This window comes from Mustelus asterias, chromosome 3 (genome assembly GCF_964213995.1).
Source record: "Mustelus asterias chromosome 3, sMusAst1.hap1.1, whole genome shotgun sequence".
Taxonomy (NCBI): Eukaryota; Metazoa; Chordata; class Chondrichthyes; order Carcharhiniformes; family Triakidae; genus Mustelus; species Mustelus asterias.
In genome coordinates this window covers 48546162-48568390 of record NC_135803.1, presented here as the reverse complement: position 1 = coordinate 48568390, position 22229 = coordinate 48546162, and the positions used below count along the sequence as shown (strand labels likewise).

The following is a 22229-nucleotide window of genomic DNA, read 5'->3' as shown; positions in this document are numbered from 1 at the left end:
AAGAGGGATGGAGTCAGCGGCGAGGGAGCAGAGTTTGTGACTGGGGTCAAAAACATTGGCTTCAAGCTTCCCAACATTTCATTGGAGGAAATTTCTGCTCACCTAGCAGTCAGACACTCAAATTTCCGCTCATCGGACGGGCAGTCTGATAACTTGCAGACAATGGCGGAGTTGAGGGAGGTGGTGAGCCGGTACAATCTGGTGTTATTGGTGTACATGTGGAAACTGAAGCTGTGTTTTCAGGTGATGTCACCGAGGTGAAGCATGTAGTTGAGAATTAAAAGGGGGTCAAGGATATATCCTTGCAATATACCAGGGTGGGAACAGGAAGAGAAGCCATTGAAGGTGATACTCTGGTTACAATTACATAGGTAGAAATAGAACCAAGCGACATGAAAAAGACCTAAGTTCTAAATTACCTTGATTGGTGACTTGCCAACTATTATCATTTCTATCCTCACCCATCAACCTTCCTTGTTGCTTCCTGCAGGTTTCCAAATTCTCATTCCCTGTGCCTCTCACTCTCTGTGTCCTTATATCTCACTGTAACCTAACCACCCCTCCTTCTAGCATGCCTTCCTCCTCATTCCATAGATTTTGTAGATGCAGGTCTGTGGGAGTTATACAGATAATACTATAAATTCAGCTTTGAGTTCTCAAATGCAGTGTCAGATTACTGTTGAATAATCAGCCTTTTCAACCAGCAATTCAAGTATTCATTCACAATAAAGGCACTTTGTGATATGACTGGCATTGTAGTCAGTGCCAACAGTTTTCAGGATTAAGAAACTTATGGCAATAGAACGTCCCATGTTCCCAACCTGTAGTTAATATTGGTGATGCATTAGATAATGCTGCCTCCCTTGTGCCCGTCAGCTTATACTCATTACACACAATTGGGTTCCCCCAATCAAAATTCAGAGCATTGGATCACAGACGCTATGTCATGTACACATCTGATTAAATGCTGGAGCACCAACATGTTCCCGATCTCCAGTGACATACACATAACCCTGTGCATATCCATTGCAGGTCTGAGGGGGCAGAGCCACATGATGCAAATTGCACTTGGCAGCACACTTTGCTTGGACACTATGGGTGCCATTTGAGGACCACCATAGACTGGGAAGTATGCACGCACTTCTGCCATGAGTCATAACAGATGCCATCTTGGTGAAGGCATTACTTCAGACATAGTTAACATCTAGTGGAATTATGCAGCAGAGACTGATTTGATGCCAGTGGTGTCATTTTGGAGCTAAACATTCCAGCTAACACTCTATCTTACTGCATGCACAACTGAGTATGCATTAGGTAACACAAAGTAAACCCCCACCAGTGCCTAATAAAGGGATCATCAAGTATTTACAGACTAGCTGCTGACTGATTTCTTCTGGCTGTTGCTATAATTTAAGTAAGAAGTCTCACAACACCAGGTTAAAGTCCAACAGGTTTATTTGGTAGCAAATACCATAAGCTTTCGGAGCAATGCTCCTTCGTCAGATGGAGTGGTCATGGCTATAATTTAACACACATTTAATGCTTTCTATAGTTGTTTCAAGGTGCACTAGTCTCGAGGGGGGTGTTGTGGCAGGTGTTGAAGCAATTTTTGCTGATCTACACAAACAAGTTGCTTCCAGGTCTGGATGTAGGAATAAGCATTCCCCTTGGACTACAGCATAACGTGGAGTTATGGTATCCATACCAACACTAAGACCACCTATTTCCACGATCAGAAAGCAAATTGTGGCTCTGGCTTTCTAAGGACTATGTTGCGAACAAGAAGCAGCTATTCAACCCCTTGAGCCTGCCCGAGGCCCCCCCCCCCACATTTAATAAGATCATGGCTGATCTGATAGTGACCTCAAATCTGCATTCCACTTGCTCCTGATAACCTATCAACTCCCCTCCCCTCCACTTACTTACCAAGAATGTATCCACTTCTGCCTGAAACTATCCAAAGACTCTGCGCCCACCACCTTTTCAGGAAGAGAGTCCCAAAAACTCAAGACCCTCTGAGAGAATTTTTTTTTACCTCATATCCATTTTAAATGGGCTTTGAAAACAAGGGGATTTTGCCTGACGGTCCCTTTGAGCAGTTTTCTTTTGGCTTATCTCCACATGCACACTTTTTATCTTTTGGGGAAGAGTGGGGGAGGGCGAAGTGGTGGAATGATTTCTGAGCTGATTATCAGCCCGTTAAACTGCATTATGAACGCTCCTTCCATGGCCAACAAGTCCTGGCTTTGGATTTGAACCTGGAGCTTCTGGTCCAGAGGTAGGAACACGACCCACTGCGCCACAAGACCGGCAGTGTGAACTAGTATTGCAGCAGTCTGAGCTTTCACTGCAGCAGTCAGATGCTGGCTTTCTGCAGCTTGTGCTGCAATGGAGGCTGAGATATTGGCCATCAGATGCTGAATCATGGTTGGGGTTGCAGTGTGCGAGTGGAGTTGACCAACACTTCAGTGCTGAGAAGAATGGATTCCAAATTCTGCACAAAGCATTGTGCCAACCTGAACTCCTCCATGTTCCTTAACATTGACTGGCAGACTTCTCAACGCACCAAATATTTTGTTATAGAACCCTATAGAATCCCAGCAATGCAGAAAGAGGCCATTTGGCTCATCGAGTTTGCACTGACTCTCCAACCCTCTTTACCAGGCCCACCCCTGCCATATGCCCATAACCCCACTCATTTATTCTGCTAAACCCCCTAACCTACACATCTTTGGATGCTATGGGGCAATTTAGCCTGGCCAAAACACCTAACCTACATATCTTTGGACTGTGGGGGGAAACCTGGGAGCTCCCAGAGGAAACCCACGCAGGCACAGAGAAAACATGTAAACTCCACACAGTCACCCAAGGCTAGAATCAAATCTGGGTCCCTGTTGCTATGAGGCAGCAGTGCTAACCACTGTGCCACCATGTTGCCTGTGTGCCTATTTTGAGTGCATGTTCTGTGCTATGGCATGATGGTTCTAGTCAGATTCCTAAAAGAAGGAAAGAGAAGAATAGAGAGAGCTTAGGGTCTTGGCAACTGAAAGTATAGCCACTGTCAGGATATGAGATCAGAAACCGCAAGATATATTATGAAGGGACTAGACCCCAACTGTTTGCTATTTTGGCATTAATGTGAGGATAAGGTGTTTCACTCCATGTGTGATTCTATTGACACACCAGGAAGCTTTTAGCAAAACAAAATTTATTTAACAATACAGTTTAACTATAACAAATGAATTAGCTTAACCTTTACTAATTGAAATACTTGGCAAGATACAGTTCCTAACTGCTAACCTATCCCTATGAGTTCCAATTCAAGCAATAGTCCTTATACAGACTTAAAACCTCTCTTCAAAAACAGTTAGCAAACAAGACAGGCTTGCATGTTTTTACTTGTTAACAGGCCTAGAGCCTTTTGAACACCTCTGGAGAGAGAGAGAGACATCTGTCGTCTGACAGTCCCAAACAGGAGCCTTCAGAGAGAGAGAGAGAGAGCCAGAAGGACACCTCTTGTTTCTTTCAGAACCAGGCAGAAACACTGACTGTTTTTCCCTGTAAGCCTAACTCCTCCCATTGGCACATGACTCGTGCCTCTTGTCAATCAACCTAATCAAACCCTACTCTGAAACCCTACTTTTCCCCAAGGGGAAAAAGCAAATAAATAAAAATGCATTAACTCAGATTAAAGCAAACACATCCCTCGCTAAAATCAATCATTAGTCTGCATTCTCAACATGTGAGCTGCGTGGTGCAGACAAATCGACACCGTGTAAAACGGAACTGAATTTTAAACATACCCCTAACAAGAAGCATAGAAACATAGAAGATAGGAGCTAGAGGAGGCCATTTGGCCCTTTGAGCCTGCTCTACCATTCATCACAATCATGGCTGATCCTCCGACTCACTAGCCTAATCCTGCTTTCTCCCCATAAAATTTGATCCCATTCACCCTAAGTGCTATATCTAGCCGCCTCCTGAACACATTCAATATTTTGCCATCAACTACTTCCTGTGGTAATGAAATAGAAACATAGAAAATATAAATAACAGGATATAAATAAATTTATTAAAGACACAGAATCATCACACCACCAATGGTGAAGGGATGAAAATCGAGGATGCTCAAGAGGTTGGCATTTGAGGAGTGTAGAAATCTCAGAATGTTGCAGGGCTGGAGGAGGTTACTGATATAGGGAGGGATGAAGCCATGAAGAGATTTGAAAACAAGAACCAGAATTATAAGATCGAGGTGTTGCTGGACAAGGAGGCAGTGTAGGTCAGTGACTCGGGATGATGATTGATCCTAATGTTTAGCTGTTCAAAGGACTTCATGGAGTTGCTGCCAATGAATTAAAATGAAACTTGGTTTCCTGTGCTACTATTTTCACTCCTCAGCTAAGGTAAATCTGATCGAAAAGAGCAGAATGATAGCTGAAAAACTATCAGCCTGAGAACTTGGCTTTGTGGCCCTCTGTTGGTAGGATTTATATTTCTATGGGTTTTCCCAGTGAAGCGCAGAGACCTTTGATTCAGCAACACCTTGATGTTGATATGAAGATTTGTTTATATTCTTTCAATAAAATGTCTCAAATATAGCTGGTCATTTCTGCTGTCTGATTTGTACTAAATGGTATTGCAAATACCAAATTAAACTATTTTCTTCCAAGCATTAATGTAATGGCTACCACCTATACAATGCAAATCATAAACTCGAAAACCTTGTTCGGATGGTTTTGATATTAAACCCTCATTGCGTTGGAATGCTCCCTAGTGGTGCACATTATTATAATTATTGGAAATACATGGCACATTTTATTTGTGACATTATCAATTAGCTTGTTCAGAGAACAGCTATAGTCATCTTTCTGGATGGAAGATTTTCTTTCTATGTTGCCCACCTATCCTTTCAAGCATTTTAATAGCAACATACCTCTAGTAAAAACATAGGAAAATAATAAACCACATATGATAGGATGTAAAATATATCCAAGCTTACTAGTAATTGAGCAGTCAATCAAAATATGGAGGTTGCCAACTGGTATTGCTTCTTTATGTCATCATATTAGGGGCAAAATACTGAATTGAAGACATCAGTTTGGGAAGATGCAAATTTGATCCAATTTGATTTGGATTCCCTTGAGAAAAGGAAGTACAGTAAACGTGCGTCACCAATGCCTATGTCTGAAATAGGTAAATAAGCGTCGTAGTGGTTGAACATAATGCTGGTTTCAAAACCACACCAAGGAAATGACAAGAGACCCACCTCAGTGCTTTGCTACCTGGGATTGAGATTAACCACTTTGCTGGACAGAGTAGAAGAGATTTACTCTGTATCTCACTGATTACTATGAGGAATACTGAAGGTTAACACCGGGGCCAATAATAAAAAGGGTGTTTCACTCCTCACTTCAGCAAGTTGGAAAACGTCATTTTATAAAAATGTTGCCGAGGTAAAGGCTGGTGCTGGTACTTTGCTTTCTGTTTAGGGTTATTTCTCACTCGTGGGCGAGAATGGTTTATTTTGGTTTTCACCCTTCTTCCATGATAACATCATGGGTTTTGCATATTTATTTTACTAGGCAGTTCTGAGCATGGAGGTCAGGGGAGGGGAACTAATTTTGAGTTTGCCTGTGTCTATTTCCACCCTCTGATAACAGTAGGTATCTGAACTGCTGATTGTCTGAGAAGTCTGACTTCTCCCATGCTTCTCTCTCTCCTTTTTGGTCACCTGCCAAAACTGACAAAATAAGGGTCCCTGCCTCTTTAGAAGACAACACAAGTGGGACCATTATCAGAGACTCCTCTGGAGCCCAGTGAGGTGCTAAGCTTGCAATGCAGTTCCAATTTTCAATTGTGACAAACACCTCTGTGTTCGCTGTTTTTGGGAACCCAAATTCTGGGCCATTATCCCTTTATATGGTTCATTGTCCTGTTTATTTATCTGCGAATGTTTTATGTTAAAGGTGATATATAAGTATAAGTTGTTATTGTGTGAGAATCATTTTACCTGAAGAAGTATTTGATCGTCTGAAGTTAACCACTCTTTAAGTTCAAAATTTAAGTCCATTGATCTCTAAATGCACTTTTCTACCTGGAATATCTTTGACCAATGCAAGACCTCTAGCAATAATTGTGGCCCTAACCCCGAAACAAAAAAAATACTGTCCCCTGTCTGTAGTCAATGCTGTTCCTAGTCCAGAAATATAGCATGTTGTACAGCAAAAGTGAATACACTGGGCAAAATGCACCTTACTGTCAATGCCTCCTTTGAAACAAAACAATAACTTTGGAGTCAACTTTTGTAGTTGAAACTTAAGCATAGAATTTCAGCAGTCTAAGTCAGTGGGTTCGTGATGTGCCTATTTTAATTTGAATAAAGTAGGGTACAGCTCCCCAGATAAATGAGAATTCCAACATGGGACTTTATAATAATTCTTGCTTAACAACAAGGTCTATACTGGTCAGCATTGTGACCTTTTTTTGCCTGACAGTACTCTTCAATGTAAACTACCCCCAATAGATCATCAGTTCACCCACTGGCCAACGCCTGATTGCCAGATACTATTGGGAACGTATTGTACAATCGATATGCTGACTGATGCACCATACAGTTAACAAGAGATCTGTTTTACTTTGGTTTATAGGTCCACCTCATCCCAAGCTGCTGCTGCTCCTGGTGCGGGAGGACCTCCTGGAGATGGAGGACCAGCGCAACCCGTCAACACCACCAGCAACAGAAGACTGCAGCAAACACAGGCTCAGGTCGATGAGGTGGGTTCCATTGCACTGTGGCTGAGTTCAGGGAAAGGAAATTTAAACCCAGTGGCATTTGATCAAGCTGATCCAAGACAGAGTACATAGGAGTTGCATCAGGAAATCGGTTTTAAAACAAGCTATAGTCAGGCGACTGATTTATTTTCTTCGGAAATTTTACAATCACTTGAAATAAGGCTGTTCCCAAATTATAGATGGGGAAGCGGGAAGATTGTAGGGTAGGATTGGTCTGATTACCACGTGGGAATAGGTGTGCACATTTCCAGACATGAGCAGTTTCAATTTAAGATAGACCACCGGAGGCACTGTGTGAAATTCTAAAATTCTAAAATACACATCTCTTTAACCTGTGTTGAATGCTCCCTCCACCCACATTGTCTGTACCTTTAAGACCTGGCTGGTTGTAGAGATTTGCATTCTAATTAATATTCTGTAACTTGATTTCTGTGTCTGTGCCCTGTTTGAGAGCAGATTTCCACTCCATCTGACGAAGGAGCAGTGCTCCGAAAGCTTATGGTATTTGCTGCCAAATAAACCTGTTGGACTTTAACCTGGTGTTGTGAGACTTCTTACTGAAATTCTAAAAGCCAGTACACATCACAGGCTATCTGAGTACATAATGTTGACAACAGCCTAGTCATGTGGTCTCAGTCTCATCTCCCAGAAGAAAAACCCTATGATTTAAAAGGAAACTGTAAAATAACTCTCAGTTTCCCACTATTTAGGAATGGACACTTTATTTGTGCAGTAATGAATGAGCTCCAAACCGTCGTTGGCCTGAATTCTTTCGTTTGCGTCAGTCAGCCACTAGGTGGCGCTATGTTTCCATATGAGCGAGTTAACTGATCTTGCTGCAAGATCTAGTGTCATCGGTGAATGACATACACCCAATTTATATCGAATGGAAATGGATGTGGACTGTACAAATAGATTACAATCACATCTTGTTTCAATGTGTTCATTTTATTAGTGCCAAATCTCGCCTTACTGTGCTCTTTGAAAAACTTTGGCACATTTTCCGACATTAAAAATCCAAGTTCTTTTTAATGAATTTGAAAACAAATGCAGCCCCTTTGCCTCTGCTCCGTAAAGGTCTCTCAGGTCCATACTTAGGACATTTGTATTTTCAATTCTTGTTGAAATTTTCTGTGTAAAACACACACATCTTTGAAGTCTACGCTTAAAAATATGACCTATTGCTTCCCTTTGTCCGAAGTGAAGGAGTCACTGCTTTTCTGTTTTATACTTTACATTGATTTTTTTCTTTTGTTTACAATAGAGAAAGGAGGAAAATGTAATTTTTCAACAATTGCCCTGATTGATGTCCCCTACTCCTTCGCTGCCTATTGAGCTTCAGTGACATCCACTTGGACAGATTGTAACCCACTCATTACCGTTAAAAATTCAATCATAACCCCTTGAAGTGTAATCATTTTCAACAGGGAAATCCCCATTCTCTCAGTCAGTCTTGATATGTAAGGGCTCTTACACTTGGGATCAATCGAGAGGCACACTTCTCAACCATTTCCGAGGCCTTAACATTTCCAGGTGTAAAGGGAGGATACAGTTTTGTTGGTCCACGTCCTTTCTCTTGTGTTACATGCTCTCTTTTTTAAATTTGCTACCAAATAAACCTGTTGGACTTTAACCTGGTGTTGTTAAACTTCTTACTCTTTTTTAAAGCCAGTGGCACACATTGAACTGTTGATGCCGGTAGAATGGCATACACAGTGATCCATGTACATCAGGGAATACCCATAGGTGTTGCAAAGACAGGGTTATGTCTTCATGCTGCTGATGTACATGGAATGAGTTGTCAGAAGATTGTACAGTTGAGGTTCCTATTAAAGGAAGTAATGCCAGAAAGTATGCATGACCATTAGACAGGCAAGTACAACCAATGAGGTCATTTTGAAATGTTGTAATTTAGGAAATACAGCAGCTCAGTAAGGTCTCACAAATAGCAATGAGATAAATGACTGGATAATCTATTTTATTTGTGTTGGTTGAGGGATAAATATTGTCCAAACACTGGGGGATCTCCTCTGTTCTTCTTTGAGTCAAGTCCTCAGATTTTTTAATGTACCACCAGAGGAGGGCCGATAGGTCCTTAGTTTAATGTTGCATGTGAAGGATCTCCATTAGTGCTATAATGGGAAGATAGTTAAATACTGTATGAGCGTACGGATGAAATGGAATATGTGCATGCCAAAAATAGTTGTTTAACTATATCACTATGTGGTAACAGTGCAGTCCCATCCTTATCCCTATCCAGGCCATTGAACTTCCACCAACAGGTCATTGAAACAATATTATTTGTAGTAAAATCCTCAGCAACTTTCCTGAAGGTCCTATGGCCCAGTCATGGAGGTGGGTAGCAAGAGATAGCATCTCCTTTGTTGCACTTGCTGTGAAACATATTTCTAGAGCCTCCCTTTTTAACCACAGCCATCAGTTGCTGACATTACTGTGACAGAATCATAGAATCCCTACAGTGCAGAAGAAGGCTATTCAGCCCATCAAGTCTGCACCGACCCTCTGACAGAGCATCTTAACCTAGGCCCACCCCCCCGCCTTCTCATCCCTGTAATCGCATGCATTTACCCGGCTAACTCCCCTAACCTACACATCGTGGGGCACTAAGGGGCAATTTAGCATGGCCAATCCACCTGACCTGCACATCTTTGGACCGTGGGAAGAAACTGGAGCACCTGGATGAAACCCATGCAGACATGAGGGGGGAGGGTAGGGCGGGGGGGGGGGGGGGGGGGGAATGAATTTTACTGTCCCTCCCATCACGGGAATCAGAGTTGGCGAGGGGTGGACCATGTAAAGGTCCATTGACCTTGGGCATTGTTTTCTAGTTTTGGGGTGAGCGAGGCTGGAAATCATAGAACGTACAGTGCAGAAGGAGGCCATTTGGCCCATCGAACCTGCACTGAAACCCGTAACCCCGGATATTTACCCTGCTAATTCCCCCTGACATGAAGGGGCAATTTACCATGACCAATCCACCTAACTCGCACATCTTTGGACTGTGGGAAGAAACTGGAGCACTTGGAGGAAACCCACGCAGATACGGGGAAAATGTGCAAACTCCACACAGACCGTGACCCCCCCCAAGCTGGGAATCGAACCCGGGTCCCTGGCGCTGTGAGGCAGCAGGGCTAACCACTGTGCCACCGCCCACTCTGCAACCATGTCGCCGACTGTGTGCTGTCATTTCCATTTTCTTTGATAGAATCCTCTTCAGGCAAGCCCTTTATAAAGCTCTGAACTATACCTTTGTCACCCAGGTTATGACCCCAGAACTAGAGCCAGGTTCAGGAAGGTTCAAGGAAGGTATGTCCAAACCATGCACCTTATGATAGGACACTGAACTATCACATAAATTGGGTCTCTTTATCTAATCCACATGTATATTCCAACAATAGGAATGTTTCTAAAGTGGGATGGAGAAATCTTTAAAAGAATATCTGTGGAAGACATTGAATGCAATTTGGATCTCTTACTGAAGTGATGAAATCTACATAACATATTAAATCTAATGTAAGAGCTTGGAATTGTGAAATGTATCCTTGGACTGTACTTCCCAGGTGGTGGACATCATGCGAGTGAATGTGGACAAAGTCCTTGAGCGAGATCAGAAGCTATCAGAGCTCGATGATCGTGCAGATGCACTCCAAGCTGGGGCATCACAATTTGAAACGAGTGCTGCTAAGCTGAAGAGGAAGTATTGGTGGAAAAACTGCAAGGTGAGAATGTTCAAACTACATGCCACAAAACTGAGCAATGCCTGAAGGGATCTGATAGCAGTGAATGGGGTTATAAATCTACCGGAGAGGACCTACAGCTTTTAATGTGTCAGAAGGTAATAAAAGAGAGATATTGAGATATTAAAATTAAATGCCCGATACTACATGTGTAATTCTGAGTTTGCACACATACATACCCGGTTTACAAAATAAAACCTCATAAGGAAACCACTGCAACTGTATAATCTAATTGATGGCATTGCATTAACCCAACCACAGGATCAAATGTCAGCTTTTAAGGAATGACATTTAAACTTCAAAATTTCATTAGAGCCCTGAAGTTGCATCTTACTATCTGTTAAACAAGATACAGAAGACAATTTTAAATGTAATCAAAATGCTTACTTTATAGGCTAGATTTGGCCTGGTTCATCTCTTAAATCCATCATATAGTTCATGAATTTAAACATAAGTAGCAGGACATAAATACCCATCCAGCAGATATTTGGTACACAATGATTCTTTAACCGTTAGCTTCTGGATGCTTCTAATCTCCCGGCAACAACTTATTGGATGCAGTTGCGTCCATGTTGAAGTAATAAAGCTATTTAAATGTCAAGATTGACTTTAGCTCTGTAATATTATCTCTACTGCAAAAATAAACACATTAAATATTAAGTAAACTTTGGGAGGATTTATTTTTTGTGATACGCCTGTCAAAAAGCAAAAAAAATACAGAATGTGCTTGTGACTGGGAAATGCTATCCTTCATTACCATTTTCCATGTCATCCTTTTATGAAATTCTTTCTGTTTTGTTCTTCTTTCATTCCTTTCCAGTTTTTATAATTTTCCCTTTTTTCTCACAGCACTCCCAGCTAGGTTATATTAGATGCTTTATGGTCTTGAAATTAATTTAAAATATTTCACTCACTTCATTTTGTGTCTTCTGGCTCAGCTGCCCTCTGTGCAGTTGCTGCAACTTTAGAAACAAATGTGACCTTTGAGTAGTTCAAAGCAACATCAAAGACTTTTTTTTCTGCTAATCGAGTATCAGCACTGTAAGGATTATCAAGGTTATATCTTAGAATCCCTACAGTGTAATAGAAGGCCATTTGGCCCATCAAGTCTGCACCAAAACAATCCCACCCAAGCCCTATCCACATAACCCCACGTATTTGTCCTGCTAATCCTTCCCCTGACACTTAAGGAGTAATTTTGTAGCATGGCCAATTCACCTAACTCGTAGATCTTTGGAATGTGGTAGGAAACCAGAGCACCTGGAGGAAACCTACGCAGACACGGGGAGAACGTGCAAACTCTACATTGTGCAAACTCCACACAGATACGAATAGGTTAAATCTTTCTGTATTTTAACATAGAGTGATCTACTGCTACAATAAGACAGTATTCTATCCCTATCCACCTACAATGTGACTCAAAATATGTACTGGCAATTAAATCTGCACAAGCAGCAGATCTGTGAAGTTTGCACACATTTCTGTTTGTACAGATTATCTGTAAAACGGACAATAAGAGAGATAACTTTCCCACAGTGTGGCAAATATTCAATTCTGATGCACAGTTTTGGAAGAAGGAATGTTGCCAACAAGAATTTTGTTGACAATATTTGTCTAAGTGACCATATTCAAAGTTAAATCAATAGCTATAGTCGGCGTTATCATAGCGCAAGTACAGTCAATGTGCTCAGAAAATTTCCCAATTATCAGTCTTACTTCTTCCTCATCCAACATCCATGCATTTCCAAATTTCAACCAAAGCAATTTGTTAGGGCATGAAAAATATTGTTTACTTTTTAAAAATGTGGACATATTTCCAATTTTAATTATGCACATATCAGCCGGGATTTTCCAGCCACTACCGCTGCAAGCAAAGATGAAGAATTCAACGCTCAGCCAAATCTCCATTCACTGCAGCAGGACCAGAAAATCCCGTCGGCGTGAATGGCCGGAGAATCCCACCCATCTTGTCTATAAAATCTTACTTCCTAGTGTTACATTTTGGAAACTTCTGTCTCCACATTTATAACGGAAACTTGTAATTCCACCCTCCCCCCACCTCTCAGTGATGTTACCGTACCGCCTCAGTTTTGTGCTTTCCTCTGCCTCGACTGCAGAGAAAACTCTACGCTTCAACCAATTCTACTTTTCTGCTTCCCAAGCTGTTGTAAGTTTTGGTATTTAACGATGAATTATAATGGGCCAGACTTTACAATAACCAGCAAACTTCCTTTGCACATTTAACTTCCACGAGCTTTTTACAAAGCACGTTGCTGTAGGTGGGAGATCAAAATTGCACAGTGCAACAACAGGGGATCTGTGTATGTCCTTAATCAATCAAATCAAAAATCTGTCAATGAAACATCAAGGGCAATATCACAGCAGGTTGGCGAACACACAAATAAAAATAGAAAATGCTGGAAATATTCCGTTTAGGTAGCATCTGTGGAGAGAGAGAAACAGAGTTAGCATTTCACCTCAAAGTGATGTTTTATAGACAGGAATGGTGTGCATAGTTAAGATTGGAAACCTTTTGATGGGTATTTGAAGTGAAATATTAACTGTTTCTCTTGCCAAAGAGTGGCAAGAATGTGGAACTTGCTGCTACAAGAAGCAATAGAGGTGAATAGCAGAAATGCATTTAAGGGGAAGATAAGCTGCTGAATGGGGAAGGAATAGAAGATTATGCTGATAGGGTTTGATGAAGAGTGGTTGGAGAGATTCATGTGGAGCACAGACACTAGTCTAGACCAGTTGGACCAAATGGTCTGTTTCTGACACCTTGTGATATAGCTGGAACCAAAGTCCAAAATAAATTTGGTGGCAATGAACAGACACACCGCAATTTTCCACTGTTGTTAGCAGGGACATCACCACATACCATAAGGATTTGAGGCTCAGGCCCTCTATCAAACACACACAAGTACAAAGAATTGAACTGTAATCCACAGTGCTGTGCTGGACGAAGATAAAATAACCCAAAAAAAAATAAACGCCTCCTGAAACCAGAACTACATTTGTCCACAGCCAACCTGGCCAACTTAACAAAAATCTACAACCCAATGCAGAAGACATTGCACAAAAGTTTTGCGATAAATCTACATGAATTTGAGCCTTAGAGACAGTTATATTGCAGACATGATGATTATTTAAATGTTTCTTTTAAAACCTTTTCAGTGGGTTTGGCACAATGTTTTTGGTAGGGGGATGATGGGAATATTTTTGACATTTCTCCCTGCATGTGTTTTTTACCTACCCTCACCCCACAGAACGCAAAGGTGGAAGCCACAAGAACTGTTCAATACTTTGGATTCATCTTTCAACTATGAAGCTAGGGCAGCACGATGGCACAGTGGTTAGCACTGTTGCCTTGCAGCGACAGGGGCCTGAGTTTGATTCCCGGCCTTGGGTGACTGTGTGGAGTTTGCACGTTTTCCCATGGCTGCATGGTTTCCTCCCACAGTCCGAAAGACGTGCTGGTTAGGTGCATTGGCCATGCTAAATTCTCCCTCAGTGTACCGGAACAGGTGCCGGAGTGTGGCGACTCGGGGATTTTCACACTGACTTCATTGCAGTGTTAATGTAAGCCTACTTGTGACTAATAAATAAACTTTGTGATTCTGATCATGGATTTGAAACAACATTACACTCTCCTGCTCCCATTCCCCACTCACAAACTTTTTCCTCCTACAACACCCTCACAAAATCTCCCTCCCAAAAGCCCCTCACAAAATCTCCCTCTCCACAACCCCCTCACTAATTCTCCCTCCAAAAACCCCCTCACAAACTCACCCAACCCCCACACCCTCACTCTCCCCCATCCCCATCCCCTCAGTGTCTCCCCACATTCCCTCATACTCTCCTATTCTCATTTCCCTCATCTGGGTTCCTCGAGGCAGCCTGCCTTACCCAAGCTGTGTCCTCATTGTGGCCACCACACTTCTCCCGCACCTCTGGGCATTCCACACCTGCTACTGGTTGGGGGTGGGTGTCCACTCTGCTGTCAGCGCCGCCCTTGGCTTCCCCACACTGTGTTCTTGCCGAATGGCCAGCCGGCATACCTCTCCCTCGCCTCTTGGCCTCACGCACGCCTGCTTCCAACCATTACTTACCTTCCCGCTCTTTGGTTCTTATCCAATCAGAGTTTTAACCTGGATTTGCTGCTGATAGGCTCTCTCGTTTAAGCTAGTAGTACACCCCACTGTGTGTGCCGTTAATCAATCGAGAAATTAAAAAGCGTAAGTCCAATTCTCATTTTAAACTCAGATTTTCCAGTGGCTCACAAAATAGATCCGGATCCGGCCAGCTGGGGTTTGGCAAAATAGATCCGAGGCCCCGTGGGCCAGTGCCCAGCAACGCCATCGCCGGTTAGCACTCTTGTGTTGACCACTGCAGCACTTTGAATATTGTGTCGCAAAGTACACGTTATTGACCCTACATTAGAAATTACTGTCCCTTCAGTTTTACTCTGTATATGTCACCACAAGTGAAAGAGGATCAATGTGTTCTGGAAAAATAATTAAATTAACTAAATCTGACTTTATATAACTTCATTTGATGTGATATGCTTATGCATACCGCTTGCCTAATTTCTCTCTTGTTAACCTTATAGATGATGATTATACTTGGAGCAATATGTGCATTCATTATCATCGTTCTCATAAGTAAGTATTTTTATTGGAATATATGATAACTCTGCAATGTTTCAGACTAACTGCCTTACACTGTGGCTCTAATTTAGGTTTGGAAGAATAAAATCACTTGGTTCTACTTTCTTCCCAGCACACAGTTGTGGCTCTGACAGCTTTTTGGAGGTTATGTCGTGTAAGATGTTGATGCCCTCAACTCACTGTGAACAATGCCATATGAGATCCACTAATACTAAGGGATGGGCAAAACCAAACAAGCTGGTAACAATGAAATGGCACCATATGTAAAGATTGTGTCATAACCAACCTCTCTACAGCAGATGTTAGAGAGGCTTGTAATCAACAGACACGTAACTGTGCTAGGGCCAGTGTAGCTTTTTAAAATTAAATGACCTACATTGGAGGTCCTTGGGTCTGGCAATAGGGAAAGAGAGTTCTGAAATACAAGAGTATTGGGACTGTACGTTGTGAAAGTTGTTCGACTGTGACACATGTCTTCAGTTATAGGAGCACTATGTTGAGATATTATGGTGTGGGAAAAATTAGAGGAAGTGACTGCTGGTTGTGGCAGTACTGGAAGGGGATCCTTGGCAGTGAGAGCTTGGGATCGTGGAGCATTTGGTGAGGGTCCTAGGGTCTTAAGCCAATCTGAGCTGGATAGTGGAGTCTGGGAACACTGGACAGTCTACTGAAGAACAGGAGAATTGGGGGAAGACGGTGCATTTCTGTTGGAAGGAGGGACTACAGTCTGTGACTAATTGGACATGATAAAAGTGCTGGGGAGAGAAATTTCAAAAGACTTCTAGCATTACGGAGAGAAGTTTTGGAGTCTATGATTATTAGAGAGGGTGGAAGATTGGGTCTCCATGTGATTGAATTGGGTCTGAGAGTAGTTGTTCATAGAATCGTAGAAGTCTTAGATTCAGAAGGAGGCCATTTGGCCCACCAAACCTGCATTGACCCACTTTGTTTTATCTACCCCAGGCCCTATCTCTGTAGCCCCATGTTATTTACCCCACTGATCACCGCTCACCTACACATCTTGGAACACTAAGGGACAATTTACCATGGCCAATCCACCTAATCTGCACATCCTTGGACTGAGAGAAAGTCAGAGCACCCATAGGAAACCCATGCAGACATGAAGAGAACATGCAAACACATTGACAGTCACCCAAGGCCAAAATTGAACCTGGGTCCCTGGTGCTGTGAGGCAGCAGTGCTAACCACTGAGCCACCATGCCATTGAAGGCAACACTGAATCTCATCCATCTGTGTGTGCCTTATCCAACTTCTGTCCTTTCACAGATACTAGCTGCAAATACAGCTGTTAGTTCATAGTGATACTAGCTGGCCTGCATCCTAGGCTCTTAAAAGAAGAGATAATGGATGCATGGGTCGTAATCTTCCAAAATTCCTGAGATTTTGTTAATGTTCCAGAGGTTTAGATCGCCTCCAATATAACAGCACTATTAAGGAAAAGAGTGGGACAGAAAGCAGGAAACTACTGACCAGTTAGCCTAATGTCTGGAAAATGCTAGTATCCATTATCAAGGAGTCACAGGACATTTAGAAAATCACAATACAATCAGGCAGAGTCAACATGGTTTTGTGAAAGAGAAATTGTGCTTGACAAATTTATTAGTTCTGTGAGGATATGACAAAAAGGAGCCAGCGGATGTAATGTATTTGGATTTACAAAAGGCATTTGATAAGATGCTACATAAAAGGTTTATGCACAAGATAAGAACTCATGGTGGTGGGGATGATATATTAGCATTGGTAAAGGATTGGCTAACTAACAGGAAACAGAGTTGGGTTAAATGGGCTATTTTCAAGTTGGCAAACTGTAAGTAGTAGAATGCTGCAAGAATCAGTGCCACGGCCTCAACTATTTATGATCTATATTAACGGCTCAGATCAAGGGACCAACTTTATTGCAACCAAATCTGGTGGTGATGCAAAGATAGTTAGGAAAACAAGTTGTATGGGAAATATAAAGTGTTTGCAAAGGAATAAGTTAAGCAAACGGGCAAATATTTAACAGTTGTAGTATAATGTGGAAAAATGTGAGCTTGTCCACTTTGGCATGAAAAATAGAAAAACAGGCTATTTAAATGGACAGAGACTGCAGAATGTGCCCTTGTACGTGAATCACAAAATCTTGGCATGCAGTTGCAGCAAGTAATTAAGAAGGTAAACACAATGCTGGCCTTTATTGCAAAGGGGATAGAGTATAAAAGTAAGGAAGTCTGGCTACAACTGTGCAGGGCATTGGTGAACCCACACTTGAAGTACTGTGTACACTCTGGTCTCCTTACTTAAGGAGGGATATACTTGTCTTGGACGTAGTTCAGAGAAGGTTCAGTAGGCTAATTCCTGAGATGAAGTGATTCTGAGGAGAAATTGAGTAGATTGGGTTTACGTGCCTATTGTAGAAAAATGTGATCTTAATGAAACATATGAAACTCCAGGGGAGCTGGACAGAGTAATGCTGGGAGGATGTCTCCCCTTGGGGAGAATTTAGAACTAGGAGACACAGTTTAATGAGGAGGAATTTCAATGAGGAGGAATTTCAATGAGGAGGAATTTCAATGAGGAGGAATTTCTTCTCTCAGAAGGTCATTAGTCTTTGGAATTAGAACCATAGAACCATAGAAAATTACAGCTCAGAAACAGGCCTTTTGGCCCTTCTTGTCTGTGCCGAACCATTTTATGCCTAGTCCCACTGACCTGCACTTGGACCATATCCCTCTACACCCCTCTCATCCATGAAACATTTTCTTAAATGTTAAAAGTGACCCCACATTTACCACTTTATCCGGCAGCTCATTCCACACTCCCACCACTCTCTGCGTGAAGAAGCCCCCCCTAATATTCCCTTTAGACTTTTCTCCTTTCACCCTTAACCCATGCCCTCTGGTTTTTTTCTCCCCTAGCCTCAGCGGAAAAAGCCTGCTTGCATTCACTCTATCTATACCCATCAAAATCTTATACACCTCTATCAAATCTCCCCTCAATCTTCTATGCTCCAGGGAATAAAGTCCCAACCTATTCAATCTCTCTCTGTAACTCAGCTTCTCAAGTCCCGGCAACATCCTTGTGAACCTTCTCTGCACTCTTTCAATCTTATTTACATCCTTCCTGTAACTAGGTGACCAAAACTGTACACAATACTCCAAATTTGGCCTCACCAATGCCTTATATAACCTTACCATAACACTCCAACTTTTATACTCGATACTCCGATTTATAAAGGCCAATGTACCAAAGGCACTCTTTACGACCCTATCTACCTGTGACGTCACTTTTAGGGAATTCTGTACCTGTATTCCCAGATCCCTCTGTTCAACTGCACTCTTCGGAGTCCTACCATTTACCCTGTACGTTCTTCTTTGGTTTGTCCTTCCAAAGTGCAATATCTCACACTTGTCTGCGTTAAATTCCATTTGCCATTTTTCAGCCCATTTTTCTAGTTGGTCCAAATCCCTCTGCAAGCTTTGAAAACCTTCCTCACTGTCCACTGCACCTCCAATCTTTGTATCATCAGCAAACTTGCTGATCCAATTGATCACATTATCATCCAGATCATTGATATAGATGACAAACAACAATGGACCCAACACCGATCCCTGCGGCACAGCACTAGTCACAGGCCTCCACTCAGAGAAGCAATCCTCCACAACCACTCTCTGGCTTCTTCCATTGAGCCAGTGTCTAATCCAATTTACTACCTCCCCATGTATACCTAGCGACTGAACCTTCCTAACTAACCTCCCTTGAGGGACCTTGTCAAAGGCCTTGCTGAAATCCAGGTAGACAACATCCACCGCCTTCCCTTCATCCACTTTCCTGGTAACCTCCTCGAAAAACTCTAATAGATTGGTCAAACATGACCTACCACGCACAAAGCCATGTTGACTCTCCCTAATAAGTCCCTGTCCCCTATCCAAATATTTGTAGATCCTATCCCTTATCACACCTTCCAATAACTTGCCCACCACCGACGTCAAACTTACTGGCCGATAATTTCCCGGATTCCTTTTGGAACCTTTTTTAAACAACGGAACAACATGAGCCACCCTCCAATCATCCGGCACCTCCCCCGTGAATACTGACATTTTAAATATGTCTGCCAGGGCCCCTGCAAGTTCAACACTAGCTTCCCTCAAGGTCCGTGGGAATACCCTGTCCGGTCCTGGGGATTTATCCACTCTGATTTGCCTCAAGACAGCGAGCACCTCCTCCCCTTTAATCTGTAAAGGTTCCATGGCCTCCCTACCAGTTTGCCCTATTTCCGTAGACTCCATGCCCGTTTCCTCAGTAAATACGGATGCAAAAAAACCATTTAGTATCTCCCCCATCTCTTTTGGTTCCATACACAATTCTCTTCCCCAGACAGCAGTGGAGGCTGGGTCATTGAATATCTTCAAGGCTATTTTGACAAATATTTGACTGAGAAGGAAGTCCTGGGTTATGGGGGACAGGCAGGAAATTAGAGTTAAGGACACAGTCAGATCAGCCATGATCTTACTTAATGGTGGAGCAGGTTTGATGGGCCAAATGGCCTGCCCCTGTCCCTATTTCTTAGAGTTTTATGACCTTTTCCTCTCTGCCCCTCAATTCAATTTGGCATCTTTTCCAAGCTGGTATTCCTCTTTGAGATGTGACCTACCTACATGGCGCAGAAGGTGGCCATATTGGAGGTTCTCACTCTGGAGATTTGACTGATTGGCATCCTTGGCTGTCAGCTGCAGCACCTGCCTTTTATGGGCATAATTTGCCATTTTGTTTTTAATGATTGAATGGAACTTTTTACAATAGCAACATGTTATATACTGATCTAGAATTTGCCATCTTGATAAGGGACAAAGCCGCATCAGGTGGGGGGTAGAAAGTGGTGTTCAGGACCCACTGCTTATATTCCCATTGTGTAGTATTTTTAAGGGCATGAGATAAGGTAGTGAGTCTGCACGCAGCAATCCTAACACCAGTAGGTCCATTGTGGAGTGGTGACTTCAGACCGTCAACCATAAGGCGAACCTGTTCCAGAGTTGGAAAACTTCTGACAGATAAATTTAACTTTACATGTTGTAATGTAATGCTGAATGATAAGTATCGTTTTAATACAGGAATTAATGATAGGATTTTGTTTGAAAAAAAATTAGTGACCTTTAAATTGATCAGCATGGTTTCCCCCATGGTTCACGACAATTCGGAGCTGGCAGGAATGATGTCTCCTTCAGAAGCATCTGGAAACCAGCCCAGCTCCATGAAAATTGAGGGGAGTGTGAAATCGCCATCTCCACAATAGAGGCATCAGGATTGCTACATTGGGGTTTTTGACCCACACTCATGCCCTCAAAAATGCCACTTGATGGTCATAAGGGTGAGAGTCCCAGAATCGGATCCTGCCTGCCTTTGTCTCTCCCCAACATGGGTTTGCCTTGCAATTGGGATGGTTCATAATGTCCTTTGAAGTTAAATTTAGTTCCAAACTCTCTTTTTTCCCGGTTTACTCGCGCTCTCTGATTTTCCACTCTTTGTTGTTGCTCTTTTCCAGTTTATTTCTGCACCTGAGGAGAAGGAAATCCAACTGAAGATGCAGCTCAGCTTCGTTCTCGTCAGCCATATCTTCTCCAGTGTCAGATATTATTTATTAATCTCTGCTTATAACCATGGTTGTTTTTATTTTGTCTTTAAGCTACCCTAGTTATTCAAATGGGTGCATTGATTGATATCTAAATCTGAATAACAATTTAACCAGCTATTTACTGCCGAATAGTTAAGTAGGTTCATGTCTTATACATTCCTAGATGAAACTAGCACAATATAGATTGGCCTTCAATAGTTGGATCATGTTTCTGAATATGTCTCTGTGACCTTTTTCTGACTTGTCAAGTCGTCTGGAGGTAACAGTCTGAAATGCCTGAAGCCTTAACAACCACCAAATCAAACCACAGACTTAAATCATACAATGTAAGATCACCAGAAAATGACACTATCTTTGACAGATCTGAACCTAACATTCCAGATTTAAAACAAATCAACTGTTACATTGCAGATATTACACATGAAAGTACAAAATCAAAAATAAAGGTTCAAAGCTAGTACCATGAGCATAATGTCTCAGTAATCATGGTAAGTGGTCTGTTCAGTATTTGGGGCTATCTCAGATCAGGTAAAAGAAATGGCTGAAGCTTTAATTGATTTTAAAATACAACAAGGTCAAATTTGCCTGAGGGCTCATAACTGCAGTAGTATAACCTTCAGCATACAACAGTGGACCATTTTGTTTTGTTATGGATATGTGCACATCTGGTGGGTTTAGGAAAGACATCGGATAGTTCACAATGCAGGAATTCTACCCTAATTTCTTTGTAGCCAGTAAACCACTTTGAACAAGTCACCCACTATCCCAATAAAATGTTTGAACAGAAAATAAAATACTGATCCAATTTTACACGCGAATGGTTTGACTAGAAATGTTGCCTACAAAACAGAAATGTTGCCTCAGTTAAATTTAGTTGTGGCAACAAATTCCAATCATCTTCAGTCCAAAGTTGTCTTGAAACTACCCAACTCCAAAATTCAAACTCAAATTTCAAAAACTAACAAAATTCACACAAATTTGGTGTGGGGAATAATTTGGGGCAGAAATTTCCTCTGGATGTTTGTCCCCTTTTCTCCCCAGTAAAAAAATTCTGATGGGGACTTGTTGCTTTTTCCACACATTTTTGTTCTTTCATTATAGCTTTACCGTTTGAAACAGGCATGTGTTTTTCTTCCACAAATTCCACCATTTCCACTTCATGTACACATAGGCCACCTATTACACGATGCAGGTACACTTATCATACAACATCTGTACATCAGGCCTCCAATGCCAGATCCTGTAATGCTGTAGTAAAAAAGAAGGAGCACATGAGTAATAATAAATGTCATTTTAGCTAGACTGACCTGTTGCCCCCATCCTTGTCAGAGCTGATGCCCATAAAATGCTATAAATGGCATGAGCATCTGCCGT

The 22229-nt window shown here is 42.0% G+C and overlaps 1 protein-coding gene across 1 annotated transcript in view; it reads left to right on the top strand.

Moving 5' to 3' along the window:
• The window catches only part of vamp2 (vesicle-associated membrane protein 2), a 116190-nt gene extending 94382 nt beyond the window's left edge, over positions 1 to 21808 (top strand). The window contains exons 2-5 of the mRNA XM_078208620.1: positions 6651 to 6777; positions 10377 to 10535; positions 15166 to 15217; positions 20766 to 21808. Of these exons, the coding sequence (XP_078064746.1) occupies positions 6651 to 6777; positions 10377 to 10535; positions 15166 to 15217; positions 20766 to 20782 (355 nt within the window). The 3' untranslated portion in view covers positions 20783 to 21808. The remainder of the gene's footprint in view (positions 1 to 6650; positions 6778 to 10376; positions 10536 to 15165; positions 15218 to 20765) is intronic.
• The last annotated feature ends 421 nt before the right edge of the window (positions 21809 to 22229 follow it).